The 27,908-nt window shown below is 42.9% G+C and overlaps 2 protein-coding genes and 1 pseudogene across 6 annotated transcripts in view; 1 reads left to right on the forward strand and 2 right to left on the reverse strand.

The window, feature by feature from the left end:
* The first annotated feature begins 335 nt into the window (after positions 1-335).
* The window catches only part of LOC128596151 (chromobox protein homolog 3-like), a 121,778-nt pseudogene continuing 94,205 nt past the window's right edge, over positions 336-27,908 (forward strand).
* On the reverse strand, positions 6,410-8,147 carry GPR25 (G protein-coupled receptor 25). 2 transcript variants are annotated; one of them, XM_053605626.1, is made up of 2 exons: positions 7,018-8,147; positions 6,410-6,531 (listed from the first exon to the last, which is right to left on the reverse strand). In XM_053605626.1, the coding sequence occupies exons 1-2, from the start codon at positions 8,097-8,099 to the stop codon at positions 6,498-6,500; spliced, it is 1,116 nt and encodes a 371-aa protein (XP_053461601.1). In that variant the 5' UTR covers positions 8,100-8,147; the 3' UTR covers positions 6,410-6,497. The 2 variants fall into 2 exon arrangements, with proteins under 2 accessions (XP_053461601.1, XP_053461602.1); XM_053605627.1 differs by having other exon boundaries at positions 6,419-6,704.
* The window catches only part of CAMSAP2 (calmodulin regulated spectrin associated protein family member 2), a 129,779-nt gene continuing 123,420 nt past the window's right edge, over positions 21,550-27,908 (reverse strand). For all 4 annotated transcript variants that reach the window (XM_053605620.1, XM_053605619.1, XM_053605618.1 and 1 more), the window contains 3 exons: positions 26,647-26,762; positions 24,787-24,905; positions 21,550-24,474 (listed from right to left, as the gene is read on the reverse strand). In XM_053605620.1, coding sequence (XP_053461595.1) covers positions 24,169-24,474; positions 24,787-24,905; positions 26,647-26,762 — 541 coding nt within the window. In that variant the 3' untranslated portion in view covers positions 21,550-24,168. The remainder of the gene's footprint in view (positions 24,475-24,786; positions 24,906-26,646; positions 26,763-27,908) is intronic.

Consider the following 27,908-nt stretch of genomic DNA (forward strand, 5'->3'; position numbering starts at 1 on the left):
AAAAGTACAGCGCAACATGACTGCAGCGATGTAAATGTGACCACGATAGGGAAGGGTTAGGAGGAGGGTGGGCAAAAATAAATATTGTTGCAATTAGGGGCAAAGGGAAGATCTTGAGTTATCTCCCTCTTACTATTCCATTTTCTCTCTTTATGGTAAGAATGATTTTAGAACTTGAGACCTGAGAAGATTGGGAGCAATAGTTTATATACAGAATAAGACTTTGTTAAAAAAGAAAAACAATCTGCAAGGCTTGTGACCTATCTTATGACTTGGTGTTTGTAGGATCCAGACTGGAGGCAGCCCAAGGCACAACCTGCTTGTTTTAGGTTGTTGAGGGGCAGAGGTGATGGACAGAGGGAGATGGTAAGTGTGCACAGCATGAAGACAGTCATTTTCAGAGCAGGGTGAGCAATTAAATTAATCACTCCTTGTCTAGCACATCTCCCCGGGGCAAACCACAACCACCCAGACACTGGCAGCCGTTGTCTGAGGTCTGCGCTTTGGGTTTTGCTGCCCATTGAAGCCAAGCTCCTCCTTGCCCAGCTCTCTCACTCAAAGCTGGGACTATCCAGGGCACCCTAGTGTTGGTGGGTTTCTCCCAAGTCCTGTCCCCAGCACTCTGGGAAGAGTCCCATTCACCATCTCAATCTATCGACCAATTTACTACCCCTCTCCATAGGGAGGGGACCCTGAGCTTTTGAGGACAGAAGCAAGGTCATTTCCATGCAGGACTAGTAACAGCTGTCTTAACCCCAGTGCACCCTTTGGTTTAATTCTAACTAGTGAGCAACGCCAGCATTAGCCAGGAGCTAGGAAACTAGTGGAAGATAGAAGGTGGGTTGGGCTGGGGACCAGGAGGCCTGGGTTTAAAGTCCTGCCCTATGTGTGTGACCCTGGGAAGTCAACCAAGCTCTTGGAGTTTTAGTTCTCTCATCTGTAAAATAGAGATAATAATACAAGTTCTTTAGGCAAGATACTTTGGTCACGTTATATAAGCTCACCAAAATTCACCTTTTTAATTTGCACAATAATATCATGTAGGCCATAAAATTACTGTGGGGATTAGGAAGTTAATATATAAAACCTTCAGCTCTTCACCACGCCCTCTTGTCTGTGCTCAGTGAATACCAGCTATAATTTTAACACCTCCTTCAGAGAGACTTTAAAAGTTCTTTAAAATGGTATCACAAGATAGTATGGTATTTTTCTTTTCAAAATTGAGAGATAACCAAATTGATAAATATTATCTGAAAATGATAGTGCCTAACATCGTTTGTTAAAGGGTGTGGTGAACGGGCACTCACTTAGAACTCTAGAGGGAATGCACATTTTTGGACAGTTTGGCACAATTTTCAAAAGTCTTAAATTGTTCGTGATCTTTGATTATAAATTTTACTCCTAGGAATTTGTCCCAAAGAATTAGAGATGGATATAAAGATTTTTTTTATATGAGGAAGTTCATCACAGAATTATTTATAAGAGTGAAACATTGAAAAAGGATCAGAGGCTTGCTTAAATAGACGAGGCTATATGTAATGATATAATGTAACCAAAAAGTCGTGTTTTAGAATAATATTTAACAACACAATAAAACACGGTCCTTTGTAAAGGAAACAGGCTACAAAACAATACATATAATATATAGTCACAAATATTTAATAGTTACTGAGTGACCATTTTGTGCCAAACACTGGGCGTATACTTGGGAACATAATAAACTTTGTGTTTTGTTGAATGTAGATTGTATAAATTGGCCCCGTTTTAGCTGGAAAAATGTGCACGCATTATTTTTAGATATGTAGACAGATACTGTACGCCACAGTATTCATATGGTGAAATAACGCGTATTTTTCGTATTTTTCTGTATAGTTTTCTTTGGGAAACAAAAAAGAATGTGTAATAACTAGGGGTGGGGTGGGGAACTCTTTAAATTTTAAGAGAGAGCCTAGGTCAAAGGATCTCCCCGCGTGTGCCAGGTTCAACTCGAAAGAGTGTCTCTGAGTGTCCTGTAGGAGAGGGTGGCAGGGGCAAAAGAAGGCAGGAGGGAGAGAGAAGGGTTTGAGTTGCACCGTTGCTGGTCCGTGACCTTGTCCAACCCACTTTACTTCTGAACCTCAGTTTTATTAACAATGAAGTGAAGCTAATTATTCCTGCTTGCCACAGAGTTGTGAGAATCTATGAGATCATATATGTGTGCTTTTAAAAACATTGTCATATGCTACACAGGTGCAAGTGGTTTTTAAAAAATTTTCCCATTGTTATTATTATTGCTGGTCTCGATGCCCGGGCTAGAGTACAGTGCTGCTATTACCCTAAGCAAGTGACTTCCCATCTCTGGCCCTCAGTGCCTCATTCTTAGAATGGACAAAATGAAAGCCTGGCACTTCATGTAAATACGAATCACAGGCAATACCCACTTTCCTGGAAGATGTATTAATTACACATTCGATAAACACTTTCTGGTTTTGATGATAAGGAAGAGGAGGGGTGATTCCACATCTTTGCTCCCTCCTCCCCTTTCATTCATCAGACATTTCCTGGTCTTTTGATCATTTGCCCCCTTTGGCTGAGGCTGTGGGGGACAGGTATAACCTCCTGCCGGCCACTCAGCCACAGGGGGACAGGCACTTAAAGTTGTAACAGAGAGGTCTTCACAGGTGTCCAGTGTCCTCACTCTGCCCTCAAATGCTGTGGGGGACTGAGTCATTTCACCAAGTGGCACCCCTGGACTGCTGCCATTCTTCTGAACTCTCCAGATCACTCATCAACCCAAGGGCCCTGGGTTCCCACACTGTGCCCTGAGAAAGGACCCATGAGGTCGAGGGAGGTGAGGAGAAAGCTCAGAATTAGTCACAAGAATCAAATCATAAACAGCCCATGGTACCCAGCCTTGGCCCAGACGCTGCCCTGGTGAAATCCCAGAGCTGCTCCCCATCTCCTGTCCAGGGCCACAAGGATGGGGAGGAGGCAGCCAGCTGGGGACAAGTTAATCCTGAGGGCGGGCTCCTGTGGTATGCCACCTAAAATGCCACAGCTTACACCGTGCTTTCAAGAAGACGATTTCCTGGACACATGATCTATGTGTATATGACTTAATAAAAAAAAGAAGATGATTTCCTTTGATCTATGGGGTACCCTGAGTAGGCACCATCATCCTCATAGTTCAGATGAGGCTCCAGGAGGCTTAAAGGTGGCAGGAGGAGGACTGGCCACTTGTGACTGAGAAGGAACCACCCCCCATGTCTGACTTTCGCTGCTATTTCTTAACTTACCTTTTTAAAAAAAAGAATCTATAATCCCCTTATTTAAACACAATCATTGTTAACTGTTACTGTATTTCCTTTCTAGCCTTTCTTCTCTTTCTTTTTTTAGAAATAGGAGCTCACCCTGTTGCCCAAGCTAGAGTACGTGGCACGATCATAGCTCCTAGCAGCCTAAACTCTAGGCTGACGAGATCCTCCTGCCTCAACCTCCTGAGCAGCTGAGACGACAGGCGTGTGCCACCCTGACAGCTAATTTGGAAAAAATTTTTGTAGAGAAGGGGTCTTGTTATGTTGTCCAGACTGCCTTCTAGCCTTTCTTTTGTGCCCTTTTTATAAAACACAGCCACTTGTACCTTTACTCTTCACATCCTATCACATTATTTCATAGTATGCCACAGTCCTGATGATCATTCATTTAACAGGTCATCAAGTAGTGCTTAATGACATAGAGGCTCCATTCAGACCTCAGGGATACTGCATTAAATCAACAGACAGAGCTCCCTGCACCCAAAGAACTTGCCTGTTCTTGGGACAAATAATAAATGAATATGTGGCATTCCATTAGTTAGCACCAAGACAGACATACTGATGATGTTCAGAACTTGAGCTATAAGAAAGAAAAGAGCAAAAGTAGTTTTTATGTAATGTTTTACTTCAACCAGTGCTAATCATTTTATATTTTCCAGACTTGAAGTACTTGGGTATGTTTAACTTATACAATTTTGCCTTTTTCCTCTATGAACGTAAGAACATTTTTAAATCTCTCTTTAAAGAACATCTTTAAATGTGCATAGTAGTTTATCATATTAATTATGACACTTCTCAGCTAGGTTTGGTGATTCACATCTGTAATCCTAGCACTCTGGGAAGACAAGATGGGAGGATCCCTTGAGTTCAGGAGTTTGAGACTGGCCTGAGCATGAGTGAGACCCTGTCTCTACTAAAAATAAAGAAAAAAAAAATTAGCTGGTGGGTATTGTGGCACCAGTAGACTCAGCTACTCGGAGGCTAAAAGAATAAGATCGCTTGAACCTGAGGTTGAAGCATTCCTCCTGTTGAGGTTGTTGTGAGCCAGGCTGATGCCACAGCACTCTACCTAGGGTGACAGAGTAAGACTCTGTTCAAAAAAAAAACACACAAAAAAATTTTTTTTAACTTCTATAACTCAGTGCCTTAAACATTTTAAATTTAGTATTATTTCTTTGGAAGAGAGTAGCAGAAATGCAATTACAGGGTCAAAGAGTATATATAAACATTTTAGAGGAATGGATATGAAAAGTTCTAAAGCTTTTGATATAGATTGACAACTTGCTTTTTAAAAGAATCTGCTGTTTGTACTCCCTCCAGCACCATATCAGGGAATGCTCATTTAACCTCCTTGCTGAATCCGCAACTCTTCTTCCCCAGTGGGAAGAGGGGAAGCTCATTGGTTCTCTTTCATTATTGTCTGAATGTTACAGAAACTTCCCCAAAGATACACGGCATACCAATTCAGTGATCTACTTAAACAAAGGAAGGAAACTTTCTCTCCACATTGAGCACAGTTCCACAGCAGAAGGGAAATGCCCCGTTCCCAAGATGACTGCAAGATGGGAGACAAAAACCTACCAGGGCATGAAGAAGCCAAGAAGCCTACGTCCTGTTTTCTGGGAGTGCAACTAGTCAGTAAGTCAGAAGCAACTTACTGAGCTAGGGGTAGGAACTTAATCCCATCCGCCTACAGAAGTGCTTCCTCCTCTGTAAGCTGAGATGTTGCCACACAAACCCAGATGAGAGTCAGCCTCCCCATCCTGGAAACTCTGGGGAGTTTAAAAACAGAATAATTTCTTGCTTCAGACAGTCATGGTGAGGATAGGAAAGGCCAAGATATAACTGAGCTCTCCAACACTAAAGTGCCTGAAAACTGGCTGGGCACGGTGGCTCATGCCTGTCATGCTAGCACTCTGGGAGGCCAAGGTGGGAGGATTGCTTGGGCTCATGAGTTTGAGACCAGCCTGAGCAAAAGTGAGACCCCATCTCTACTAAAATAGAAAAACTGAAGCAAGAAGATCACTTGAGCCCAAGAGTTGGAATTTGCTGTGAGCTATGATGCCACAGCACTCTACCCAGGGTGACAGCTTGAGACTTTGTCTCAAAAAATAAATAAACAAACAAAATAAAGTACGGGAAATATATCCTGTTGGCACAGGTGACTGCACTATTTGCAAGCCTTGCCTCTCTTGGGAGGAATGTGCATAGATGTACTTTTTGACAGGTTGACCTAGAAGCAGCTACAGGCAGGTAGCTTTTTGAGAAGGCAAGGTAAGATGTGATATTCAACTTGCTATAATTGAAGAGCTCAAGGTGCCAGAAAGAATACAGTGGTATTAGATAGGGGATGAGGGACCAGGCAACCTGAGAAAGATGCCAGTTTTCAGAACCACCCTGGCTCTGAGCCCCTGATCTGAGTGGGCACTTCTCCAGAGCCTGTAGCACCATCTGGCAGAGTCACTGAGTCCCTTTCCCTGTACTGAAGGAACTGTCTTTCAGCCAAATCCTTCTGAATCAAAAGTATAAACAGTGGATTTCCAAACCTTCCAGAAACCTTCAAGGATAAATCAGAGCCAGAAAATGGATAATCTCAAACATTTCTACTGGAAGTTCTCAAAAAGGGTAGGAAAAAAGGCCCAAAACATTATTTAAAAATCAACAAAATATATCTCCTTTTTGAAGTGACACCTGGCTGACAGATGCCCTGGCAACTTTCTTTTCCTTTCTTTAACCTTCAAAATGTGAAATGTCCTTAAAGATAATAAGAATAAATGATTTGCTGCCCTCCTGTAGGATCACTGCACCTGCACAGGAAGCTAGTGGTTCCCTGCATCACACAAACGCTCACCATCCTGAGGTCTACCTCAACTACCGTGTTGAGTTCTGTCTGGTCCCGTGTGCCACCCACCTCCTCACACTCATTTCACTCCCACTTCTGAAGCCAACACAGTCAAGCTAGGGCTAGCAAAAGCATTTATTGAGAAGAATGAATTCACATAGAAGATTCTGGGGTTCCTGGCTGAGTGATGGAGAATCTGAATTCTCTGATTTTAGGATCTTCCCTTTCCAGATGGCAGAGCCACAGCAACTTTCAGGGTAAGTCCTGCAGCTTCATGGGAGTGGGCAGAAAAATCACCAGATGCAAACCAGAGCAAGTCCAATACTTCTGGAGAAATAGGCAGAGCAAATTGGGCAGTTCACTCACTTCGGGGCTGGTTTCCACGGCTTTGGTGAGCTTTGAAGGTGAAAATTGGAATTGGTGACTATAACACATCGTTAAGGCAGCTACAAAGATGATTGAGGACAAACGGGCTGTCGATTCTCATGTTCTCTAGAATTTCTGAAGAGTGAGCAGGCTGGAGGGTCTGCCTTGAGGAAGGTATTTTTCAGAAGGCAAAGGCTACGTAACTGTAGGGAAAGAGAGAAGGGACTGGCATTTTGCAGTCTGGGTTGGGATTTCTTTCTGCATGGTGAGCCTGTGTGTCTCCAGGTTGCTGTCTACTCCTTTTTCTAGGCTCTTTCTTGGACTGGAGAAAATTAGTCAGGGTGCCCAACAGGCTGAGCGAACAGGTCTCAGCAGCCTGGTTCGGCTGAGTTCAAATAGCTCTGAGACTCCGGGAACGCAGGCAGAGTGCAGCCTGCTGCAGGCAGGACAGGCGCGTCTGGGGAGCTCAGCCCCGTTCCCTGGACCTCCCTCCCTCCACCCGCCCGATGCAGTTACCTGGCGTCCGCGGCTCGGCCCCAGAATACGGAGCTGTCGTCCCTGGAGAGCGAGGAGGGCCAGGAAAGCGAGTTGCTGATCCGAGGGGCCTGGCGGCCGGCGCGCCCACAGGCCCCGCGCCAGGCCCGGGCTCGGAACGAGCGGTCCAGCAGGAGGTAGATGACCGGGTTGGCGCAGCTGTTGACGAAGGCCAGGCAGGTGGCGATGGTGAGGCCCCAGCGCAGCGCCAGCAGCAGGGGACAGGGCAGCGGCAGCAGCCCCAGCCGCGCCAGGTGGAAGACGGCCCGCAGGGCGCTGAAGGGCAGCCAGGAGCCCACGAACGTGCTCACGATGGCGAAGATGATGCGCAGCGAGTTCCTCCGGGCCCGGCCCACGTGCGGCGGCCTGCGCAGGCGGTGGGAGATGCGGCAGTAGCAGAAGAGGGTGACGCCCAGGGGCAGCACGAAGGTGACCAGCAGCAGCAGCAAGCTGAGGCCCTGGAAGGCGTCGGAGGGCTCCTCTCCGCACTGGCTGCCCTCGCCCCCGGGGAGCGGCCGCAGCCCCCGGTAGAACAGGGAGGGCAGGCCGGCCAGCACCGCCACGGCCCACACGCTGCAGCAGGTGGCCAGCGCGCAGCGCCGGGTGCGCAGCGGCCGTGCCTCGAGCAGCTTCACCACGGCCAGGTAGCGGTCCACGCTCATGCCGGCCAGCAGCAGCGCGCCTGCGCAGCGCGTGCCGGCCAACGCGAAGCTGCTCAGCTTGCACAGGCCCTCGCCGAACGGCCAGCGGTCGCCCAGCGCCGCCGCCGTGGCCCACAGCGGCAGCGTGAGCACGAAGCCCAGGTCGGCGGCGGCCAGGTGCAGCACGAAGGTGTCCACGAGCCGCCGCGGGCCGCGCCGCCCGGCCAGCAGCCACACCACGAACGCGTTGCCCAGCAGGCCCACTGCGAAGGCGGCCAGGTAGAGCGTGGGGATGTAGGCATAGCCATAGGGCAGGTCCCAGGACTGACACAGCTCCAGCTCTTCCAGGGCATCCGACCCTGACCCTGAGTAGTCCCAGAACAACATCCCGGGGCTGGGGGTCCACGGCTCGGTGGAGTCCATGGCCTGGCACGAGGCCTGTGTGGACGCAGCCCTGGGCGCAGGCGGAGCAGCTCTGAGCAGAGAGGGGTTCGCTCTTCACGGCCGGTGCCCAGCACCTCCCTTCCTGCCATCCAGGACCGAGGCGAATGGGTGGGCAGGAAGGTGGTGGGGAGGAGGGGTGGGGTGGGAGGGGCAGGCTCCTGTGGTAGAGATGGTGGCCTCCGATTTGGGGCTGTCCCCAGAGGGGAGGGCAGGCCCAGGCAGAAGGGGCTCCACAAAGATAAGTCCGAGGAATGGGAGACTTGCCTGCCTTCTACGTAGTAGGAGCGTGGCCCGTGGCTTCCTGAGTTGCTGAGTTTCTTTAGGAAATTGGGGCACTTGCCCTAATTGCTCAGGGTCTGATGTCAGGTTGCAAGAGGTAGTAGTTATTCACGCTAATCTGCTGTCCTCTTCCACCTTGCTCCTTCTCACCCCAGGCCCCCTGCTGCTGTTTTCTCTAGTTTTTGAGGTAAGGAGACAGAACCCGAGATGAGGATGTTATGAGTTGAATGAAGCCTAAGGTTCTCTCCATTTGCCTGTCCTCTAGGAAATAGGAGTTCTGCTTTCTGGTACACACTAGGATCTGGCTGAGTGGCAGAGCCTGCCCTTGGGCTCCTGAGCAGAAATTGGCCACCGCAGGACACAAGCCCCTGTTAGCCTCCAGAGATTCCAGGCTGAATGGCCCCAAGAGTGTTTTCTCCTTTCATGAAGCCATGTGGAAGGGTTTTAAACCAGAGAGGAAGGGGTGCGGTCAGATTATCCTGGTGGAAAAGGGGCAAAGCCTGGGATTCAAATGTGGTTGTTCCTCATCTCTCCCCATCCTGAAAAAGCTACCTATTAAGCCAAACATAGTGTAAGCCCAGTACAAAAGGTGGCACCTAATTAAACACCAGATTAGTTGTCCTAAATTATGAGTCTGGGGCTTATAGGGGTGAGATCCCTTCTGAACTGAGAATGAGGAAAGGGCTCACAGAGAATGGTGAGAATGAAGTCTGCTCCTGAAGGGAGCGGTGGGACCCCGGGAGAGAGTATGGGAGAGGGAAAGCTTGCCCTCCCGCCTGGAGGAGGGTGCATTCAGTTCATGTGACTGTTTTTAGTAGAATGCTTCCCATGAGACACGGTGTTGGCACTAGTGCTGCGGGGTGTGAACTGTCCCAAAGTCTGCACTGGTGTTACCAGGAATGAGTGACTAACATGTTGGGCAACTTGGTGTTAAAAATTTGAGGTGGATTATCAGTTTTATTTGAGTCAGTCCCATGAATAGTGAACTCCTCCATAAAGCAGGCACTGTTTCAGGCATTGCAAATGCTATTCTTGACCTCAGAGGTCCAGCGCATAAACAAGGAGAGAGAGGCACACGGGCTGTATGTGCAATGGCCAACATGCCAGGGGACAAAACACGGTAAATGTTAAAAACAAAGTCTTCTTAGAGCTAGGAGGAGGAAGTGATTATTTCTGATGGGAGGGGTGAATCAGAAGAGGTTTTCTAGGAGATGACACTTGAGGTCAGTTCCAGGAAGGAATTGAAGGTCAAAGAAGAATGGCAGAAAAGAGAGGAATGGGTCAGACCAGAAGGAGGCATAGGAGGAGGGTAAACTTTTCATGGGACAAGAAGCAGTCTGCCTAGTGTGACTAGAGCCCAGAGCAGGGAGAGGGTGGCGAGAGATAAAGCGAGAAAAGTCTCTGGGCCCAGGTCAGGAAGGGATTCGGATTTCAATCTGTCCGTGGTGGAAGCCTCCACTTATCACCTGCATTACGAAGATGGCTGGCAGAACTGTGGATTGGAGAGAGGCTTAAGCCATAGTAGGTTGTTGTATTTGCGTCTGAAATAGGTTATTGGTAGTGGGGACAGAAAAGAAAGGATCTATTCAAGAGATACTTGTAATATCAGGAGTCTCATAGCGAAGAGACTATGGACGCTGTCCTCTTAATTGTCAGGAACACAGAGGGAGATGTGAGTGTGCGCGTTCAGTTTGACGTTAATGTGAGGTAGTGGGGCGAAATAATTTATGATCCAAACCAGGACGTGTCTGAGAGTGAAAGAGGCACCGCCATAATTAGCCTGGGCCATAAGCCAGGATTATTCTGGCCAATCTGGGACATAAAGTCACCCTCACTTGTGGTCCGTCTCGCAGTCAGCGATCCCCAGCAGGGAGTTGGACTATGGTTATAGAGCTCAGGGAGAGTTGTACATGCATGCGTCTAGGCTGTTCTGTTGACAATTTTTCTCCCAGACCAGTCACAATATGGGAAAAGGCAGGTGAGAGAGGTGGCCAGGGAATGAATGGTTCTGAACCTGTCTGTCCCTTCATGGGCATTCCAGCTTCCAGACTGTATACCCTGACATCCCACGGGGTAGAAACACAAGGGGCTGCTGGAGATTCAGAGCAGTTTTTCTAACATCTGGGCACATCATTGCTGGTGAGTGGTGCCCACATCCTGGTGGCATGGGGGCTGCAGCCTGCTCCCCAGAAGGCTTACCCAGCCTGTGCTTGCTTGCCAGAACCTGGAGACGATCAGGCCCAGTGCTGTGGATGTCACTCCCCTTGGGCACACCTCAGTTTGGGGCTTGGAGAGTATGAGTAATCCTGAAAGCTAGAGCTGGCAAAAGAAACCATCAGGTGAAAAAGAAGAATGGAGTGAACAGACCGAGAGGGAAATATGGGCAGGGTGAGGGGAAGTAGAAGTGGGTTGTTTATTAAAAAACGCACAGAGAGTCTTGCTTCCTGGGCTGTGGTCTCATACTCAAGGGAAGACTGTGGCCCAGAGCGTATGGTCAATTTTCTCTGCTGGGGCCTAGCTGGGGTGAACTTGTCTGGAAGGGAGGAAGCAGAAGGGTCAGAACCAGGGACAGAGCCCTGGGCCTGGCCTCCCAGAGTGCCCAGCATGGTTTCAGTGACCAAGGCCAACACCCCACATACTGCTCTCTTTTCTGCCCCTTGGGAGGACCTCCCACAAGATTACAAACAAGGCAACTAATAGAAACTCTCATTCTTCCAGGCTGTGAATCCTGGCCACTCTCTGAGAGGTGTGAGCAAAGCCTCTCTTGCCTCTCTGACCCCCATCCCTAACGGATCTTACTCTGTCTGTTATGTGGCTTGGTCTTGCCTTGCCCATGAGATATAAACTCCTGGAGGCAAGGCAACTTCTCCCTATCCATCAGGGTGACTGGCACAAGCTTGAGAACAGGATACTTTAAATAAATGCTTTGAACTAAATTGCTTTCAGCAGTACGTTTATCTCTGCCCCTTTAAGGGCTACATTTCAGCCCTTTACAACTTACTTTTTCCGATTTTAATTTTTCTGTATAAACAATCTTAACCTTTTGGGAAAAATTTTGAAAACTGTACTTGCCCTTTTCATCATATAAGCCACATAATCAATCACATTGTAAAATATAGAGAAAAGAAGAAGCCATCCCAGACCTGCTCCCTCAATACAACCAGGCTTAGCGTTTTGGTAAATTTCTTTCCACCTAGTCAAGGTTGTTTTTATTTATTTTTTATTTTTTTTGTTGTTGCAGTTTGGCCAGGGCTGGGCGTGAACCTGCCACCCTTGGTATATGGGACTGGCGCCTTTACCCACTGAGCCACTGGCACCACCCTGTCAAGATTGTTTTTAAAAGTAAAGAATTCACTTGCAATTCCCTTATTCTTAGATTTTCTCCATTTTTTTTTCCACATTCCATTTCAGATATTCTCCATCTATATATATATTCTTCAACACAGCTGTTCTGGTCACGTTTGTAATTAGTGTGTGCACAGTTTAATAGCCTGCTTTTCTCAATTCATACCACATGGATCCACTCTTTTCTATGTTGTCTAATTTTCTAAACCTTAAATGAACATTTGTTTCTGGTATTTTTAAGTTACAGAAATTTGTAATAAATAACTGCACATAGGCCTTCTTTCTTCTTTTACACTTTCACAGTATAATGCCTTTGTGTAGGTCAAAAGCTATTATAACTTGTATTCTTGATACAAATGTTACAGTGATTGGTAACTTAGAATGTCACTGGCATTATATGAAGATACTAGGTTCAGCACAATCTTATTAGATGCTCATCAGTAATGCAGATTTTTTTTCCATTTTACTAGGTAATGAGGTAAATGGTAATTCCTTTTAATTTGTATTTTTTGATCACAAATGACAAGGAAGAAAGTCTTTCCGTATTCCCTCATATGTGAACTATCTATTCATGTCCTTTACATATTTATCTATTAATATTACAATTTTATATATTTTTAGTTTGTATGAACTACATATTTAGGATGAATTGTGACCCCAGTTGATTCATGTATATTTTCAGATTTTTTTTATTATTTTAGTTTTACATTTCATATAGTCAAATTTGTTGCTGTTGACAGTTTCAGAATTTTTATTTATTTATTTATTTTTGAGACAGTTTCACTCTGTCACCTAGGCTAGAGTACCATGGTGTCAGCCTCGCTCACAGCAACCTCAAACTCCTGGGCTCAAGCAATCCTCCTGCCTCAGACTCCTGAGTAGCTGAGACTATAGGCATTCAAGACAATGCCCAGCTAATTTTCTATTTTTAGTAGAGATGCGGTCTCCCTCTTGCTCAGGCTGATCTTGAACTCCTAAACTCAAGGAATCCTCCAGTCTCGTCCTCATAGACTGCTAGGATTACAGATAGGAGGCCAGCCAGCAGTTTCAGACTTTAGAATGTTATTTTCTCTTTGACACTGTAAAAACATTCAGTTCTATAGTTAAAATAATTTTCTTAGTTATTTTTAAACCACCTACAGTGTCAACTATATTTTTCAGAATTCCACCCAGCTTTCCTAATTTTATTTAGTTTTTAAAAAACTCTTTGTATTGCAATGTAGAATTTGTCATATAAATTTCTTATGTTATTGCCTGTTTCTGACCAGTGAACAAACAGATCAGACTTTGGTGGTGAGCATCTAGTTGAAATGTCACCTTTATAACTTGACAGCTGTGTGATGTTGGGCCCCGGTTTCCACATCTTAAACTAGGCATGATGCTGGATGTTGTAGCTCATGCCTGTGATCTCAGCACTTTGGGAGGTGAAAGGATTGCTTGAGGCTAGGAGTTCAAGACCAACTTGGGCAACATAGTGAGACCCCATCTCTATAAAAAATATGAAAAATTATCTGGGTGTGGTGGTGCACTTGTAGTCCTAGCTACTCAGGAGGCTGAGACAGGAAAGTCACTTAAGTCCACCGGAGGCCGCAGTGAGCTATAATAGTGTCACTGATTTCAACCAAGGCAGCAGAGTGACACCCTGTTAAAATAAATAAATAATATTTTTCAAATAAAATAAGGGGTGGGCATGGTGGGTCACGCCTGTAATGCTAGCACTTTGAGAGTCTTGGGGCGGGGGGTGGATTGCCTGAGCTCAAGAGTTTGAGACTAGCCTGAGCAAGAATGAGACCCCATCTCTATAGAAACCAAAAATAGCTGGGTGTTGAAGTGGGCACTTCTAGTCCCAGCTACTGGAGAGACTGAGGCAAGAGGAACACTTGAGCCCAAGAGTTTGAGGTTGCTGTGAGCTATGACGCCACGGCACTCTACCAAGGGCAACAAAGTTAAGACTCTGTCTGAAAAAATGAATGAATGAATAAATAAAATATAACAATACACTTGATAGGGGTGTTGTGGAGATCAAGTGAGACACCCCATGGAAGCTGGCTCCCCATGCTGGGTCTGAGCTTGTGGGCTCCACTCGGTTCCTCACCTGCTAGCCTCACGAAGGGCCACTCTTGTTTCTGGCTGTCCTCCTGCTGGTACTGCTTCTCCTCCCACCCAGGACACAGTGCTTTCTTTGCACACAGCGGGTGGTCTGTAAATGTTTAGACGATTGCACTAGGAATCTATACAGAGAGAGTCCCTGTCTAGGGTTCTTTAAGACTTGACCCCCACAGTTCATGGCTCCTGATGGTGAAACCACAGGGCTACAGACAAAATGCAGAGAAACTGCTGACGGGACTGAAGCACAGATGGAGGCATTATGCCAAGTCAGTGTGGTTGACAGGGAGGTTAACAGTAACTGGTGTCGTGAGTATGAGGTAAATCTCCCAAAGCCATGTCTCCTTGTCTCCACCCACCCCTGTTGTTGAGTATTGAACTGGGAATAAGGAGTGCTCTGTTACCACTCACTACTGCTGATTGGTCACCAAGATGAGCTTTTCCAACCACACAGGGTTCTGGGTGGGAAGGGAAGGATATTAGTGGACAGGAAGAGGCAGCTGTAGCTCTTAGCCCTACCCTGTAGCCTCACCACCTGAGGGATGGCTGGCGCACACCAGGCAGGGACAAAGGGCCTCAACTCAGATGCCAGAGACCGTACAGAATATTTCAGACATTCATTTATTTTAGAAACTTTCAGTTACTAAATATGGGCCAGCTGGCAAGGGACACTAATAGTTAGACCTGAGCACTCAGCTTTTGCCCATACTGCTGAGGGATGATGACTCAATGTGAAATCCTTGTGGCTTGCAGCTGTGTGATTGTCCCAGGGCCCCCTCTACTCCAGACGTCACTGTTGTCACTAAGCGGACATGGGAGAGGGGATCAGGGATTGGAGTGGAGGCTGGAGCGGAAGTGTATACGAGCTTTCAAGGGAAGTTAAAACTTTCTTCCATTGCAGATTTTTTTTTAGCCCACGGGTTATTTTATCTTTTAACATTGGGTTTTGCTCTGTCACCTGGGCTAAGAGTGCAGTGGTGTCATAATAGCTTACTGCAACCTCAACTCTGAGGCTTAAGCGATCCTACTGCCTCAGCCTCCTGAGTGGCATGGCTGGACTACAGGCTAGTTTTTCTATTTTTTTATAGAGATGGGATTTTGCTCTTGCTATGGCTTGTCTTGAACTTCTGGCTTCCTCCCGCTTTGGCCTCCCAAAGCGTAAGGATTACAGATGTGAGCCACTGAGCCTGACTCAAGGTTTTTTTTTAAAAGTTAAAAAAAAAAAAATCAGAAGCTCGGCGCCTGTAGCTCTAGCGCCTAAGGTGCCAGCCACATACACCAGAGCTGGCGGGTTCGAATCCAGCCCAGGCCTGCCAAACAACAGTGACAGCTACAACCAAAAAAATACCCAGGCATTGTGGCGGGCGCCTGTAGTCCCAGCTACTTGGGAGGCTGAGGCAAGAGAATCACTTAAACCCAAGAGTTGGAGGTTGCTGTGAGCTGTGATGCCATAGCACTCCACGCAGGGCGACAGCTTGAGGCTCTGTCTCAAAAAAAAAAAAAAAAAAAAAAATCAGACTTAAAAACAAGTGATAGGGAAGTCCCTCAATATAAAAATGGCCCCAAAATTTGTTTGGAAAGGAAGTAACATTTTCTCTTTGTAGAAATTATTCTGTTCATAGAAACTTTGAAACTATGACTTGCCATTACTTTTCAGTGATTTCATAGAAAGTCAGAACAAATTTCTAGTGATTTGCAGCGGGAATTTGGCAGCATTCCCTTGGCATTGGTGGGGGTTCCCCCCATAGTGCTGCCATCCAGACACTGATCAGTGAAACCAATTCCTAAGGTCATCTTTGATTCCAATTGACTTTGTAAAGTTTCTTCCTACTGTGGAGCAAGCACTGTTTCCAGGTAACGTAACGGATACAACGAAAACGAGAAGAGACAGTGTTTCCTCTCAGGCAACTTACACATTACTGGAGATGAGCTATAATGTACAAATAACTTTGAGACAAGGCAGATGGTGATATCCCGCCTTATATCAAGGTTGAAGCAGGTCAGCCTTTCTGAAGAAGTCTGTGAATAAGACCAGACTGAAAACCAGGATTAAGACCGTTAGAGGTTCCAAGGACTGAAAAGATTACAACTACCTCAAAACCCACCCCCATCTTCCCTGCAATTCAAAATAAAAACAATACTCAACTGCAAAATAAGATTGTTTTCATGACGATTTTGATGAGTTATCTTGAAATGTCAAACTTTTTTCAGTTTTAGCATCTCTATTGAGTGTTTCCGTATCAAGTGTTCTGGTATTGGTGAAAAGGTTAAGTTGGGTAAGGCTGCCAGGGCTTAAAATGCTACTTGCAAGATTTTGATTTCACACTGTGATAAAGCATGACTGTAAGTTTTTGACTAGTAGGGATGACATGAAAAGAAGTGCTTTAAAAAAAGATTTAGTAGGGCGGCGCCTGTGGCTCAGCGGGTAGGGCGCCGGTCCCATATGCCGGAGGTGGCAGGTTCAAACCCAGCCCCGGCCAAATTAAAAAAAAAAAAAAAGATTTAGTAACACTTTGCAGGACAGTTTGGAGGATGAAATAGAATTAAGGAAAGACTACTTGAAAGCTCTTACAGAATTAAGCACGGGTTACCGGTCCCTGGACACGAGGCTGGTGGCAATAAGGAGGAGGAACAGATTGAAAGTATAAATATTTGATAGGATTTGATGGCTGTCTAGCATGAAGTCATTCCATGGTGGACAGAGAGCAAGGAATAAGAGACCTTGAAAGATTTCAGTCTTGGTGGCTGGCTGTACGTCAAGAAGGAAGTTGACTTTTGTTTTTTAAATGGGTTGACATGCGGGTGACATTGGAATGTCCAGGCAAGAGTGTTGAGATGGCAATTAGACGCATGGGGTGGGGGGGCCTGGGTGAGCTTTCAGTGCTAGGGATGTAGATTCTAACTGTAGGTGTCAGTTGAAACTGATACTGATTGACAGCCTTCTTGGAAGCAGAGTGAAGACGGAGCACAACAGCACAACTGACCCTTAAGACTGGCTGGTCATTTGGAGGAGGAGTTAGAAGATAAAAGGCAAGTGGAACATTGTTGTGTCACAGCGACCAACAGTTCAGATTTTCAAGCTGCACTTGGGTTGGTCCTATGGAATGGTGTGAACCAGAGGGAGTCAGATCAGGAAAGCCAACTTGGGGTATATTGGGGACAAAAATATCTATAGTAGAAAATGAAAGGTGGCCTCGCAGAAATCGGAACAAGTTTTGGATTTGATTTTAAATTTTAGACCAGGCCTGGGTAGTCTTCCTTTTGTGTGTTCCTTTGACAAATATTTATTGAATACCTATTATACAAACTCACTTCCTAATCTATACAAATATATATCTGTGGTACTCGTAAGTGTTCAAAGTCAGCCGTCTGGGCCAGGTGAGGTGGCTCACACCTTTCATCCTAGCACTCTGGGAGGGTGAGGCAGGAGGACTCCTTGAGCCCAGGAGTTCAAGACCAGGCTAAGCAAGAGTAAGACGTGTCTCTACTAAAAAAAAACTAGCTGGGTGTGTGGTGTGCGCCTGTAGTCGCAGCTACTCTGGAGGCTGACACCACAACACTCTAGCATGGGGAAACAGAGACTCTGTCTCAAACAAAAAAAAAAAAAAAAAAAAGGAAGAAGAAGAAAATGTCAGCCCTCTGATGAGACTGGATATTTTGCTTTTTTTTTTTTTTTTTGCAGTTTTTGGCCGGGGCTGGGTTTGAACCCACCACCTCCAGTACATGTGGCTGGCCCCCTACTCCTTTGAGCCACAGGCGCCGCCCCATATTTTGTTTTTTCAACATCTGGTAGGCAGAAATAACAGAACAGTAAAAGCAGTATAATACTTAACAGTAGACAGAGGCTACGGCTAAGAAAGTAAAGAGGATGTAGTTTACAGTCACATTTGTTCCATTGGATGATCATAAAGTATCACCAGAACTGCTGTCTCTGCAATTGAAAATTCACTAGCTGGGAGGCGCCTGTGGCTCAAGGAGTGGGGCGCCGGCCCCAGATACCGGAGGTGGGAGGTTCAAACCCAGGCCCAGTCAAAAACTGCAAAAAAGAAAAAAAAAAAAATGACTAGCTTGAAAAAGACCAGGATGTGGCATCCTATTGACTGACAATGTAATATAATCTTATGTTCTTTTTAAAGTCAGTTTTAGTAAGACAATTTAGTTCATTACCTTGCAGCTCTTACTGTTAACAAGGAAAAGGCCCGTCTTTTCTTTTTGGCCCATATCTCTATTATAGCATATAATGTATCTGTTGTTTGTAAAGGTCTGCTGGCATCAGACAGTTGAGTTTCTTGCTAGAGGAGTTTCTCTTTGTGATCTAGCTAGCCCTTGTATCTAATGACTCTTTCCTGGATAAATCTGATCAACTTGTCATCAGAATTAGTTTTTTTTTTTTTTTTTGGTTTTTTTACCACTTTTGCAATTTCTCCATTCTTCTATCCTTATGAATCTAGATATTCAAGAGTAGGTAAGCCTAACAGTTTGATTTTAGCTGTTGTGACAGTGATGCTGGTTGAGAGTGTTAGGCAAGAGAACAAAATCGACTTTAAGTTTTCCACTAATGGTTTATACATTATTTATTTAATACAATTGTGACCCTTATTTTTATTCCACAACATCTATAATGCAGTGGGAAATTCTGTACCATGTGGTACAGTGAAGGGGATTTGAAATCAGAACGCTTAGACTTCAGTTTTGACGCTGCCACTTACTAGCTTTGAGTTCCTGGAACAGCTAGTAACATTTTAAAGCAGGCATCCTCAAACTTTTTAAACAGGGGGTCAATTCACTGTCCCTCAGACCGTTGGAGGGCCGGACTATAGTTAAAAAAACAAAACAAAACTATGAACAAATTCCTATGCACACTGCACATATCTTATTTTGAAGTAAAAAACAAAACGGGAACAAATACAATTCACACTGCTTCACGTGGCCTGCGGGCCGCAGTTTGAGGACGCCTGTTTTAAAGCCTTGTTACCCTCATCTGTGAAATGGAGATTTAAATACTTAACCTCTTTCCAAGTGGCAGTTAAGTTAAAAGAGGAAGCAAACCAAAGAAGCAAATGTTGCTTCTTTATAGCAACATTAAAGAGAATAGTTTCTATTTGTTTTGGAGTTGAGTACCACTCTCATTTTTTATAGAAACGTGCAAATGCTCAAGTATGAGTAACTGATTTGGGCCAGGAGTCACAGCAGCTGAATGTATTTGCAAACTGCAGGCACTATGAACTATACATGCCATCCTTTATCCTCAAGCCCCTTGATGCCCACTAAGTGAAGGAAGCACAGATGCAACGACCTAAAACAACAGACTGGGGTTAAGAATAAAATACCTCTGTAGCCTAGGTATCGTAATGGCTTTGCTTAACATGTTAAAAAAATTTTAGTAGGTAGTGAACTAAAAACATTATTTATTCATTCATTTGGTTTTTTCCTCTTCAATGAAATATAATGATTTCTGCCCAATTGTTCTACATAAATATAAGCTACTGTCGGTGGAGATTACAATAATGAATATCCCAGGAATAGTGCATCATATTAAATACATGCATAAAACTATGTTGTCTAAGCATCTACCCTTGGAATATTGAGGTACTAGAAATCCTTAAGGCCAGAGGGGTAAAAAGCAGGTGACTGAAATTAGACTAGATGTCCTTATTTGAAGAGCAACTCTGACATACCAACTCTCATACCAGTTCCCCCATCAAATTAGCCAACATCAGTTGAGTGAGGTAGCTCATGCCTGTAATCCTAGCACTCTGAGAAGCCAACTCTGGAGAATCACTGGAGGACAGTTAGGATCACTTGAGGCCAAAAGTTCTACATCAGCCTCAGCAACATAGCATAATCCCTTCTCTACAAATATAGAATAATTAGCCAGGCGCCGGGCATGGTGGCTCATGCCTGTAATCCCAGCACTGTGGGAGGCTGAGGAGGGAGAATTGCTTGAGCTTAGGAGTTCGAGACTCACCTGAGCGACAGTGAGACCCCGACTCATGAAAAAAATGGAAAAACCTAGCTGGGCGCCACAGGGAGTACCTGTAATCCCAGGGGAAGGCTGGGGCAGTGAGGTGCGCACAGCCTGAGTCTGAGGTTGCAGTGAGTTACCACGCCCACCGCACTCTGCTCAGGGGCATAGGGTGAGACTCTGTGTCAACAACAACAACAAAAAGTAAGAAATAAAAAATAAGCAACGAAATAAAAAAAAAGAAAAGAAAAGAAAAAAATTAGCCAGGCTTGGTGGCACATGACTGTAGCCCCAGTTACTTGGGAGGCTGAGGCTGGAGGATCACTTAAGCCCATGTGTTTGAGCATGGCAGTGAGCAATGATCACACCACTGCACTGGCAACAGAGACCCTGTCTCAGGAAACAAAAACAAAAGAGGCAAAATGATGATTATCTCATTTGTTTCTTTTTAAAAGCAAAACTTCCATTTAAGATGGTATAGATCTATTTCTTCAGCATCTGTACATTTATGAGGGAGGACAGAATTTCAAACTCATTTCATAGATATGTTTTTCCAGTTCCTAATTCATAGGTCACAGCATTAGTTACATTTTTTGTGCTGGATTTTATTCTTTATTGTCTCTCTGTGTAGACAAGTTATGAAATAAAGGTGTCCGTTCCTACTCATTACATATTATTTTCCTTTGCCTTTGTTAGGAACTATCAATTAGATAAGGTTAAATTGTGTGTGGGCTCCAAGGTTTGCGTATGCTTCTCTAGTACTGCCCAAATCTTACGGGTAAATATTTTTATTTTTGAAAATTAAAGTACTAGAAAATATTATGGAAATGTCGCTCTGTTCTAAAGCTACAGAATGTTTCGAAAGTTCCTAAGGTAGAGAGCCACATTTATACCTACTCACTGCAGATATTCTTCAGGTAGGTAATTACACATCAAGTTCTTTTTATTGTTTTGTTATTGGATCTCTTTTTTCTTCATTGCTGTGGTCTGAATAAGCAGACTGAGCAAAATCAAAGTGAAATTGGCCAGACATGGTGGCTCATGCCTGTAATCATAGTACTCTGGGAGGCTGCGACAGGACTGCTGAGCTCAGTTCAAGACCAGCCTGAGCAAGAGCAAGACCTCGTCTCTACTAAAAATAAAATCATACTGGGCATTGTGTTGCTGGGCAGGTGCCTACAGTTAACAGCTACTTGGGAGGCTGAGGCAAGAGGATTACTTGAGCCCAGTAGTTCTGAGGTTGCTGTGAGCTACGATGCACGGCACTCTATCCTGGGGCAACACAGTGAGACTTTGTCTCAAAAAAAAAAAAAAAAATTTTTTTTTCAAAATGAAACTTAAGAGGGTAACAGTCAAGAATAGTTTCCTATGGCTGATTAACAGTAAGCACACTAGCCATTCAATCTTTCAAAGACAGAGTAGTAATTCTGGCACAATTTAATTATTAGTTTATCAAAAGACAGTAAATTAATATGGATAAGATTAACATAAGATGAGCACAGACATTTATACATCATACTATGTAGACTGTCTGAGCTAAGCATTAAAAGGTATTAAAACTGCATTTAGTATTGAAACAATGTCTGATATTATTAAAAACTGCCTCTTATGAATATCCAAACTGTTAAATTTAAATATAAATTAAGGGACAGAAAAACTATATGATGAGTTCTCCCCAAGTTCAAATAATTGTACAAAAAAATGCATTTTATTCAAAAAACAGAAATGGAGTCATTTGGTGCCATGCTTTTATTCAAATGAAAGGGGAAAAACTACACTGTACCAGGAAATAGTAAATATGACAGTATTTTACAGCACAGCATCTTTAAAAAAATCTGTAAGCAATGCTCTAGAGTGGACAGGTAAGCACACCATACACTGTACATTGCTCAGCAGTGTCCATGAAACCATGATTATATAGCGGAATTTGACTTTAAACAGCCAAATAAAAACTGTAACCATCATTCTAATACAAAATTGAAAAACTGAGAATTAAAAGCTTTCCAAAGCTGTGTCAAATTGCAGAACCTGACAGGCTGCACTGGTAACCATGATGAGTATTTGGCAAATTTAATTGGATAATTATCATAATAATTTGATCTCTGATGATGAAAGCACCAGTGTGTTTCAGTAAAGTTAATGAAAATCCCCAGACTTACGAAATGGCATATTTTTCATTTGGGTAATTCTAAATACATAATTTAAAAACAAAAAGCTGCACCAGAAATATATCCATATTTCTTTTGCATTAATAAAGTAAAATCTTATACTGAGAGCAATGAACTTTGTGGCAATATGCACATTCTACCTTTCAAAATTACAGACATTCAGTTCAGTTGCTGGACACACACACATTTAAGAATAAAGGATGGTCCTGTTTAATTATAAATAGTCCCTCTATTGTTTTGCAACTAATTTTTCTTTATTTAATACCCAAGTAATAATCACAAAGAGTGCTTTGAAAAGGGAAATTTAACTGAAATGAATAAATTTAGCAATGTAAAACACTTACTAAATTCTCTTTTCAACACATTTTGATTAGATTGACTTATATTCTTAAAACTAGTTTGAATCTAAACACGTATTTGACAATCATTTCTTTCTAATTGTGATGGAAATTGTCTGAAAGGTAAAATGTGCATTTCCCTATTTTTAGTATTCATATATTATATACATAATATGTATCCACTTAAAATATAAGAGTTACATATCCTGGTCTCTCACATGCAAACAGTAGATCACAAATAGTTTTGAGCTACACATGTATCTTGCACAGGTATTGGGAAAAAAAATCTGTGAAATTTTTTTTACAGTTTTAACAAATATACATAAATATAAGAACATAAATTACAGTAAAATATTGACAGCATTTCAGAAAATGTTGATAACCCAGATGCACTGATGCCTAAAGGTCTTATAATAATAGAAAAGTACAGCTCAGGGACATCTCATTCCTATTCCTCTCTGTAAAATAAGTAAATACATCATATGAGACATTAGATCTCTCTCTAAGCAACTCAATTAGAGAAATGTATATATTTTCATCTCTACTTCCCATGAAAGAAAACAAACTACACATCTCATTTATGATACAATACTGTCTTTCCCCCCTGGTTTACACAGTTGTCACAACACTGAAACATAACAGGGTCACATAATCATTCAAGTCTTTTCCTGAGAATGAAGTTTTTCCCCAACTAACCCTCTGGTATACACTGTTAAAGAACAAAGATTATGTGGAGGAGATTTCAAGTGAGTACTTAATCTAAGCTGTTCCACTTGAAAGGAATTAAAAAGAAGAAAAACCCAATATAAGTAAAATAATGTGAAGCTATTTTAAAATTAAAATGTAGCCCTTTGTACATGTTTTAAAATTCTAAATATAATTTTTATATCAGTTATAAATATAATGTAAAGACCTCTTGAGAACTTGTTTTAGGAAGTCTTACATCTTCAGACTGAAAGACTACTCTCAAAGTGTCATTCACTTCTGCCAGCTTATAAAGTGACTTATTTTAAAAGAGATAGAAAGCCTTTTTTGTGAAAAGAACAATCTAAATTATTCTGCCTTGGCCAGAAGTGGTATAAAACAGCACTGATTTAATCAGCAACTTCTTATAACATATTCTTGGTTAAGCTCATGTGGTTTAAAGCGACCCGACTAGCAGCTCTTTACAACACCTCCTCTTATTTAATAGAGAAATGTTAATACTTGAGTGAATAATAAATATAGAATTGTAAATACTTGGCAGAATAATTTTTGCAAATGCTCTAATACCATTAAAAATGAGGGTTACTATAAAACTAAACACTAGTGTTTCTCTTAATATCATAAGAAAGGTGCAAGTTACTTCTGAAGGTGTATATCCTATTTTTATGATCTTTACATGAACCAAAATACAAAGTTATTTTAGAATAAACCCCCAGGAGAGAAAAATAGCAAAATAAAATACCTAGAGACAAGCACATACATTAAAAGGTTTTAAAAAAAGCAACAAATAAAATAATTACATAATTTGTAATCTTAGCCATATTTCCACCGTAAATCCAACCAGCATCCACGAAAATCCAGTGCTTCAATGTATCTACTATCGAGCAGGTGAACCTGATAAAACATACACATCTCCATTTGTGGATCAAAACATTTACTTCATCACTTGGACTTTTCACCTAAGCAAGAATCTTCTGCATTCCAAAATACTGTGGTTTACATTCCAGTTGTTCTTGACAATAGAGCTTAACGTCCAGTTTTAATTAATAAAGTCTTGTTGGCAATTAGAAAGGTTTTCTATAGGCAGGAAAGATGAAGTGCAAATTTACCATGAATGTTCTGAAGCAAATATTCCCCAACTCCTATGCCTTAGTGGGTAAGAGTTTTTTGGGTGTTACTGGTCTTTTGGTCTGCCATAAGTGGCTGTGAATGGTAATTGCATCAACACTGGCAGACAGAGTTTTAGCAGGTATGTGGCTAAACTGTTTCCTGTCAGAATTATATTTGTAAAGTCCTTCAATCATTTTTTTAGTGATAGATTTAGGGCCTATCCCAGTCAATTTATTGATTTCTTCAGTTTCTGGGCAATACGTATATAAAGACCTGAACTGGCAGCCTGAATCCCGGAACAAGATTAAGAAGTTGTTGGCATCTGACTTCTCCATTTCCTTTAGAATAAAAACAAAACAAAATAATAAAAATCTTTAAACATTTTGCTAAATAAAGTTTATATAATTGTGTCACATTTCTTGTTCACATTTTATGACATTATTTTAATGACAGATTTTAAAGTCTATTCCTAGTGAACCGGCAGACTTCTAGAACCCAATTTGAAAATAAACTAACTCAATCTAATTACAGATCTTTTTATGTATTTCTGAAATTTTAGGAGGCTTATGAGAGTATATTTTCTTGAATTGACAGAGAAGACCATCATATGGTTTTAGAATATCATCTAATTTTTATGCAAACATGCTTACCTCCAGTATTTTTTTCTTCTGACCTTCATTTACCTTTCCAGCCAAACAACAATGAGCTAAAGCATTTTGTATTATATGCTTATTGGATTTTGCACTGGGTTCTTTGTAGAGCTTTGGTCCTGTGGTAAGGATTTAACAATAATAATAAAAAGATCAGGATAAGTCAGAAATACTATTTTTAAATGATGTAACTATTCCTACATCGATGAAACACTGTAATAGAAGACCAAATTCTGTACTTGAAGGCCTCTTACTAGCTACACTACAGTTAAAACATTATTTTATTCACATAGAGATATACCCAGAGGATGTTCCAATGGCCATCTGAGGGCTGCTCTATGACAGCGGTGCTGGAAATAAAATATTGCTATAATTGTCACATCGTTTAACCTATCTTGAGGCTGGTAAGGTTACTAGTGAGCTTGAAGTGTAATGGATCCATGAGTAATTTAAATGTTTTTAAAAAAACAAGAAAAAGCTTTATATTTTTCAGATTGTTCAACCGATCTAACCTAGAGAAGAAAAGAGAATAACATGGAAATACTATCCGATCTCAGACTTGAAAGACTTACTGGGTGTAAGAGGCTGTTTTGAAAACCATGGGCTGGAGTCTCTAGCAAGTTCTAACCTCTTGAGGCCCTTATAGGGATTCCATTTGCTCAGTATCACCAGAGATGGAAGCAATCTCTTTTCCCTTTGCTCTTCCTCATACGTGTTCCTCTCCTGTGCCTTTCCATTTTAATTCTCAGTGTGCTACTCACATTTCCTCCCATTTTCTCTCCTGCTTCATTTCTTTAGAAGTGTCCTTAACCTACATTCTATTAATTTGCTTAAATTTCAATCATATCTACCAGAACTTAGAAGAGGACCTGTTGGGGGTATGTGAGGCTGGTTCATCTTTTAGAGCCTCTTGATACTTATTAAAGGTGCATAATTCTAGACAGCCTAAAATCCCAATGTTAGGAAGAGGACTTTGTGGACTTCAGCCTTTATTTGGTACTGAGGACAATATATTTCTGAAAGAACTTCTCTAAAATGTCTTCAGACCCAAACTATACCAAGAAATGGTAAAAGAACTACCTGAAAGTGACTATCTCTATTCAACATTTTTAAAATTGTTATAATTTTATTACTCTTTTTTTATTTTTGTATTTTGAGACAGAGTCTCATTTTATTGCCCTGGATAGAGTGTCATAGCTCATAGCAACTTCAAATTCTTACGCTCAGGCAATCCTTTTGCCTCAGCCTCCTAAATAGCCAGGACTATAGGTGCCTGCCACAACACTCAGCTATTTTTAGGGATAGGGTCTTGCTCTTGATCGGGCTGGTCTTGATCTCCTGAGGTTAGGCAATCCAGAGTGGCAATCCCATTGGCCTCCCAGAGTGCTAGGATTATAGGTGTGAGCCACTGTGCCCAGACTTATTACTCGTTTTCTAACACCTATTTATATGCTTGAACGTATTCACTGTTTTTTTTTTTTTTTTTTTTTTATCAGTCTCCTGTGTTTAGACCAAAAAGTGAACCAACAAAAACTTTTTTTAGTGTAGCTGGCTCCATATACCGAGGGTGGCAGGTTCAAACCCAGCCCCGGCCAAACTGTAACAAAAACTAGCCAGGCGTTGTGGCGGGCGCCTGTAGTCCCAGCTACTCGGGAGGCTGAGGCAAGAGAATCGCCTAAGTCCAGGAGTTGGAGGTTGCTGTGAGCTGTGACAACACAGCACTCTACCAAGGGTGACAAAGTAAGACTGTGTCTCAAAAAAAAAAAAAAAAAGGCAAAAACAAAAACAAACCCAAAACTTTTTTTAGTGTAGCCTACTGAAGTCTGCAAGTGTACTAAACTTAAATGTACAAACACTAACCTGTGTATTCTGTTCCAGAAGCCACTGAAGAAGTTGTTGAAGCATTTTCCCAGTCCTTTTCTCCATTTCGACTGCCACAACGACTAGGAGATAAGAAGCCTTCCACAGACTCTGATCTAAACAGTAAATAAAATGCTTTTTATATCTCAAACAGAGAAAGAATGAGGGTCAGAAAGTATATGTAAGAGTACCACTCAAAAACCTAGAGGCTTAAAAATAGTAAGATGATGACTTAAATAAGATGACAACATTGTTTGTCTTATTCATAGCTATACATCTAAGTTCCTAGAACATAGTAGGCACTCTATAGTATTTGTTGAAAGAGTGTTTTTCCATATGAAAGATTAAAACTCTAAGATGACTGTCATAAAAGTATTCTGGCTCTGCGCCCGTAGCACAGTGGTTATAGCACCAGCCACATACACCGAGGGTGGTGGGTTCGAACCCGGCCCAGGCCAGCTAAATAAAAAAATAGCTGGGTGTTGTGGCAGGCACCTGTACTCCTAGCTACTTGGAAGGTTGAAGCAAGAGAATCACTTAAGCCCAAGAGTTCGAAGTTGTTGTGAGTTGTGATGTCACAGCACTCTACGGAGGTGACACAGTGAGATTCTGTCTCAAAAAAAGGGGCTCGGCACCTGTGGCTCAAGCGGCTAAGGCACCAGCCACATACACCTGAGCTGGCGGGTTCGAATCCAGCCCGGGCCTACCAAACAACAATGGTGGCTGCAACCAAAACATAGCCGGGCATTGTGGCGGGCGCCTGTAGTCCCAGCTACTTGGGAGGTGGAGATAGGAGACTCGCTTGAGCCCAGGAGTTTGAGGTTGCTTTGAGCTGTGATGCCACAACACTCTACCCAGGGCAACAGCTTGAGGTTCTGTCTCAAAAAAAAAAAAAGGGCTTGGCACCCATACTTCAGTGAGTAGGATGCTAGCCACATACACTGAGGCTGGGCAAGTTCCAGCCTGGCCAGGCCTGCTAAACAACGAGAAAAACTGTAACAAAAAATAGCCAGGTGTTATGGTGGGCACCTCTATAGTCCCACCTACTCAGGAGGCTGAGGCAAGACAATTGCTTAAGCCCAAGAGTTTGAGATTGCTGTGAGCTGTGGTGCCATAGCACTCTACCCAGGGTGACATAGTGAGACTGTCTTTAAAAAAAAAAGAAAGAAAGAAAAAGAAATATTCTTTTCTGATATGGGCATTTCATTACATTATAATTCATTATATTCAGTACCTTATATTTCATTGTAAGTTAATGAGAT

Source organism: Nycticebus coucang, chromosome 10 (genome assembly GCF_027406575.1).
Source record: "Nycticebus coucang isolate mNycCou1 chromosome 10, mNycCou1.pri, whole genome shotgun sequence".
In the NCBI taxonomy this organism is placed as follows: domain Eukaryota; kingdom Metazoa; phylum Chordata; class Mammalia; order Primates; family Lorisidae; genus Nycticebus; species Nycticebus coucang.